The following is a 5,892-nucleotide window of genomic DNA, read 5'->3' as shown; positions in this document are numbered from 1 at the left end:
GATGGAAAATTAGAGTCGGGCGGAATCCTGAGCTAGCGGGCCAAGACAGATCGATTGGTCTGACTGAACGAGAATCAGGAATAAGCTCTCCAGCTCATTCCAGTTCTATCATCTCATCTGTTGCTTTTCGAGTCGGCAGATTCGGTTTACAGGACGGGCTTTCTGCCTAATTCATTTGTTCGCAGAGGAACTCATACGTCGGCCGGTTTCCCCCCCCTCCTTGTTATTGTTAGAGATCATCGACATCAGCAGACTCCAGCCTGTCGATGATAGTGGAGGACAGCTTCGTCGCGCTCACCGAGACCGTGTGGTGTCATGGCTCTCCGCATGCCTGGCGCGAGAAACGTATTCGTTCCCCTCAACAATGAACGGGCTCCCATCGAGATGATAATCATCGAGTCGAGAGATTGTAATTCGTTATTATTCCTGTTGTGCCTCAGCTCGCTCCCAGTATTCCAAGAACAAATACCATTATCGATTGGCAGAGATTCCTTTCGTCTTCGTCCCTCCTTTAGGGCTTGAATCCATGCTCATTTGATTGATATATCGCGAGACCTGCCTAATTATTATTGTGGCAACGACGAGAATATAAGGATCTCGATCGGGAGGAACGGCATTGAGCGGATCGACGGAGGGGTCGAAGGCGGAATTATGAAAGTGCTCGGTAATGCCGGGGCCGCCTCGGACCATTACATCTCGAGATACTGCAGACCCTCTCAGTGGACGAGTTGCGGGTCATCGCTATCCGATACACCGCGAAGCGATACACGTCGCGAAGAGAGCCGATATAGACTGATACCTGGCCCGGGGAGCGCATCAATGGATTGCGGGAACGATGGACGAACGGGAAAACGCACGAACGGAAGGAAATGCGGAGATCCTGTCGGCAAGAGGCTACAACAGAACCCTCCGCCAAACCGAGGGAGAGCGTACGTGCCGTCGGACCCGCACCCTGCTCTGCCGAAAGAAGAGCCTAGAATGGTGTGTGACCCGTTTGAGACAGATGCTGTCGACAATCCATTCGGGGCGATGAACCTCTGTCGCCTATTCTGATACTCGCACCTTCGTGTTCTGACCTCTTGACGCGTGGCAACAGTGGAGGCAACGCCTGACGTTCGGGAAGGTCACAGCGATCCGCCGTCTGATACTCGAATCTCCCCATCTCCGAACTAATCGAGACGGCCACCGTTCCTTTGCGTTCGGAACATTCGCTTGAGAGCCGTTCATTTATCTGCGGCGTTCCGGCATCGGTGTCGACGCAGTAGCGTGCAAGTGGGGGGGCGGAGGGGGCGGTCCGCCCCGGGCGGCACTTTCTAGGGGGCGGCATTCTGAGGTTCTATCATGTTTTTTTTATTTTATTTTAGAGAGTTTCGCTCCAGCTTTGTTTATGGTGGTCGGGGCGCCAGTTCAGAAGGTCATTCCCCAGCGTCTCCCGGTGTCGATCCGTGGTCCTGGCGAGGACATTCATGCACTCGCGGGCTCTCGTATCGAAAGTGGTGCTATTGTTTTGATTTGATCGCGAATCGCGATTGTGATTGTAGGTATGCGCAGCAGAAATCATCGGCGACACCGCGTCGGGTCGTCGCTGTCATATCCTTTCTTTCGAACCATCTCATGCTTCTCTGGAGCTTCCAAAAGAAGACCTGATGGAACAAGGTCTTCCGAGAATCCTTCGGATGCGCTACTCCCGGGAAGAAACAGTCCTCTTCCTCGCCCAGCTGCTCTGGAGAACCGTTTCCCCGTTGCGAAAGAAGCCCCCAAGAACACGTCTCCTCCGGTAGCAAGGTGACGCCGCTCATGCGATCTGTGTGGTCCCCATTCATATCGAATCCGTCATTGGATTTCGCATGAATAGTCGCTCTTCGAATTCGGCTTGCTGAGTGTTCTCGATTCTTTTTTTTTCTAGATTGCACGGATTCTCGGAAACATGAAACGTAAGAAAGAGAGTGGGGCTAGTTATCGGAAGAAGCGCAAGACTATAGAGGAATCGTTGAGTAAACAAAGAGGGAGTTTTCTGAAGTATCTTCTACCGAAAGGAGGTACCGCTGAAACGTCCGGGGAGGCGAATGATAGAGTCGAAACCCCAACTTATCAGAGCGGCATCGCCGTGTCTTCTACAGACGTCTTCTGCAGAGAACCGAGTCGATCTCATTGCAGAGGTCGAAGCTATCCCTGAGCAAAGCCAAAGTCTCACCAAGGAAGATGTCCTTGCGGAGTATACCATCGATCAGCGAGGTGGAGCTTCTGTGCACAGTCTGTCCGATTCGAGTGAAGAGGACGACGATATTCGAGGCCATGATGGTTCGCTCCTCGATGACATCGGCACTTGGCCAGAGGGAATCGATGCTGCGCTCCGCAGGAAGCTAGTTAGTCGTGGATCTTCTGATCTTCAGAACCTGGATTTCGATTTCGAGAGCGCGACGCGCCCTGGCCAGGCCACCAAAGGTCGAGGTCGTAATCTCTCGCGAGAATGGTTCTTTCGCAGAGATTCGGACAACGAGAGAGTCTTGAGAAACTGGATGCTGTATTCACCTGCGAGGTCGGCTCTCTTTTGTTTCTGCTGCCGGCTTTTCGCCGGGGGAAAACATCCAGTTTCAATTCGATCGACGGTTTCTCCAAATGGTGGAAGTTGAACCCCAAGGTTCGCGAACACGAGATAAGCTTCATTCATCAGGATGCGGTCACGAAATGGGACGAGATGCGCATGAGACTCGAGAAGAATGCGACGATAGACGATCATAGGCGAAGACAGATTGAGATGGAAACGGAGAAACTCGAGGCAGTCTGCAGAGGCTGCTGGACATAGTGAAGTACCTCGCGAAGCAGAATCAAGCATTCCGAGGTCATTTTGAGCAGCAGAAGTACGACTCCGATTTTGGAGGAGACTCCAGTCGAGGGAACTTTTTGGAGCTTGTTCATTTGGTAGCCAAGTACGATCCGGTTTTGCGAGAGCACCTCGTAAGGGTCCAGCTGTCGAAATCGAGGCAACTTACTTATCTCTCGAACAGAACGCAGAACAAGTTCATCGAAAAACTCGGTGAACGCGTTCGGCAAAAAATAATTGAGCGGGTCAAGACTGCCAAATATTTCACTATGATCTTCGACAGCACACCTGATCTGTCGCACAAGGACCAAACGAGTCAGGTTCTGCGATACGTCATCTTGGACGGCAAGGAAGTCAAAGTGACGGAGTCTTTCGTCGGTTTTATCGAAACAGAGAAAAAGGACGCGGCCGGCATCACCTCCATGATACTGCAGAGTCTTGAGAAGGACGGTCTCGATATACAACACTGTAGAGGCCAGGCGTATGATAATGCCGCCGTCATGTCTGGACATCGGTCAGGCGTTCAGAAGCGCATCAGAGATATAAATCCGGGAGCAGAATTTGTTGCTTGCAGCAATCATTCTCTGAACTTGGCCGGGGTCCACGCAGCTTCGGCATCAGTCAGATCCGTGTCATTTTTCGGGGTAATTGAGAAGCTGTTTTGTTTCTTCTCCTCGTCGACTCATCGCTGGAGTGCGCTGACCGCAGTAGCAGGAAGCCTCAAGCGGCTGATCGAGACTCGATGGAGTGCGAGAGGTGATGCTGTTGGTTCAGTGAAGAAGCACTACCTTGGGATCATTGGTGTATTGGAGAAGCTCACAACTGAAGTCGAGAACGCTGCAACCAGAGGTGACGCCGCTGTCTTGCTTGGGGCTCTGCAGACTCACCACTTCTTAGTCTTCCTGAATTTGTGGGATCCTGTTCTGAGAGAGATCAACTCCACTCAATGCTATCTTCAGACGAAGGGGCTGGATCTGCACCAGTGCGACTTGCGACTGAGAGCACTCGAGTTTTTCCTCACCCAGAACCGAGATACGCTCGTCGAGGAAGCTCTGACGATGGCGGAGAAAACGTGTGGAGAGCTAGAGATTCCATTAAGCAAACCTACGAGACGGAACGACGCTTCGCTATCTTATAGTCAAGAGATACGACGCGACATGTATGCCTCAATGGACAGGATTACTCAAGAAGTCAAGTCGCGGTTCAATCAGATTCACTCGATTGCCGAGAAATATGAATTCCTGATCCCGCGAAACCTTCTGAACGCTGACTACCTTTGTACTTTAGAGGAACATTCAAAGGACATCGACTTGGAACTTTTCGTATTCGAAAGAGTTCGGCTTCAGACTCTTGTTGCGTCAGCCGACGACGAAGAACAAGCTCAAATCAGGACAAAAGGTCCTTTCGAGCTCTTACAGTTCATTCAGAGGTATGCGCTTGGAAGCTCGTTGCCGAATATAGTGGTCCTGCTTCGAATCTTCCTAACCCTAGCAATCAGCGTCGCTTCCTGTGAAAGGAGCTTTTCTAAATTAAAGCTGATAAAAAATCATTTGCGATCTACCATGGGAGCCTCGCGTCTCAACAGTCTTGCGATACTATCTATTGAGCATAAGCTCACCGACGAGATCGATTTCGAAGATGTCATTCAGGAGTTTGCGGAAAACTATGCCCGCTACTCATCGTAAATGATAGAAGACTCATTTGAAACCTTACAATGTGACATCAAAGAAACCCATGAATAATATACTTGTGCTTTGTTTTCCCTCCATCGTCTGAATTTTCTATCCAAGGAAACGATTGAAGCTCCTTAAACTCGATTCTTGAAAACTTCCAACGCAGAAGTGTTAGCCTGACCCCCTGAAGAGCGCAAGCACGAATTGGAGGGGGCGGCAAATTCGATCGTCGCCCCGGGCGGCACCATGGACTTGCACGCCACTGGTTGGCATTCAAAGTGGTCGAGAACTGGCTCGGCGGGCGAAGACAACACTTCAAGCGAGGTTCGACTTCCTCAGAAGCCTCAGAGGCAACATGTGGAGTTCCACAGGGAGGAAGTCCCTACGAAATGCGGACAACATTGATAGGGATCCTTCTAGATGCGCTGTTTTTGAAAAAAAATCTCCATGTAGAAACTCACTCTGTACGATCTCGACTTCGAGCACGGCCTCATACGGGCGGGTGCCCCATCCGTTTTTTTGGCCGCTTATAACGAGTCCCATCGAAAGCAACCGCAGTCTTGCGACCGCCTCCGCCGTAAAACATCCCCCTGATTCGCGGGAAATATAATGAGTCTACGGTCTATAATGAGGCTGGAGCCGGCCGTCTTTTCCGCTTCCGGTACCTTCGGCGGACATTTTCTCGGAGTCGGGCCAGAGAGACCCATCAACTTTCCTCACGGAAACTCCGTAAGGAATATTTTGTCGGCAACAGGGATCGAACTCACGCCACCTACCGAACGAGCGGCGTCGCTGCGGCATTTTACGAAGTGAAACGCACGTTTGCACGAGAAGTGACAAACGCGCTAACCACTCGACCACCCGTCGCGTCGCACAGTGGGGCAGAATGCGAAAATAGGTTGAAAAAATTATTTTGCTGTTTTTTTCAAATCGTCCAAGCTCACCGACAAGGGGGTGATGATGAGGGCGACCAACCCTCGGAGTCGGCGGGATGGATTCGAGGCGGGCCGTATGAACCGGGGTAATGATGGGGACATGACCGAGCCACTTGGCGTTCTTCTCCAAAAAAATTGTACGACGACGACAACTTCCGTTGTATCTCCGGCGTAAGATGGATGCGTGTTTACTCAAAGATCGTCTTAATGATGGGGAGTCCTCAATCTCGAGTTCCACTCGGGCCAACAAAACCTTCTCGAGGAGATCTAAGTTCCTCCCATTCTCGTAAGCCAGCCTATCATCGAGAAATTCGAAGGGAGACACTTTGATTTGTACACCTGCGAGAGATTCCAGGACTCAACTTCTGCATCGAAAAAGCAGAGTTTGAGAACTGAATCGGGAAGAGGAGAGATCGGAGAGCATTTTTCAGCTTCTCCCTGGAGGAAGACTCAGGAAGAG

The 5,892-nt window shown here is 51.0% G+C and overlaps 1 protein-coding gene across 1 annotated transcript; it reads left to right on the top strand.

Annotated features, from left to right (window-relative positions):
* The first annotated feature begins 2,519 nt into the window (after window positions 1-2,519).
* Window positions 2,520-4,509, top strand: LOC100900694 (zinc finger MYM-type protein 1-like). The gene is made up of 2 exons (XM_029111854.1): window positions 2,520-2,609; window positions 2,791-4,509. Exons 1-2 carry the CDS (start codon window positions 2,520-2,522, stop codon window positions 4,507-4,509), a joined length of 1,809 nt encoding a protein of 602 aa, XP_028967687.1.
* Window positions 4,510-5,892: the final 1,383 nt, after the last annotated feature.

Source organism: Galendromus occidentalis, unplaced genomic scaffold (assembly GCF_000255335.2).
Source record: "Galendromus occidentalis unplaced genomic scaffold, Mocc_1.1 scf7180000077474, whole genome shotgun sequence".
Lineage (NCBI taxonomy): Eukaryota > Metazoa > Arthropoda > Arachnida > Mesostigmata > Phytoseiidae > Galendromus > Galendromus occidentalis.
This window is presented reverse-complemented; position numbering and strand designations above follow the sequence as displayed.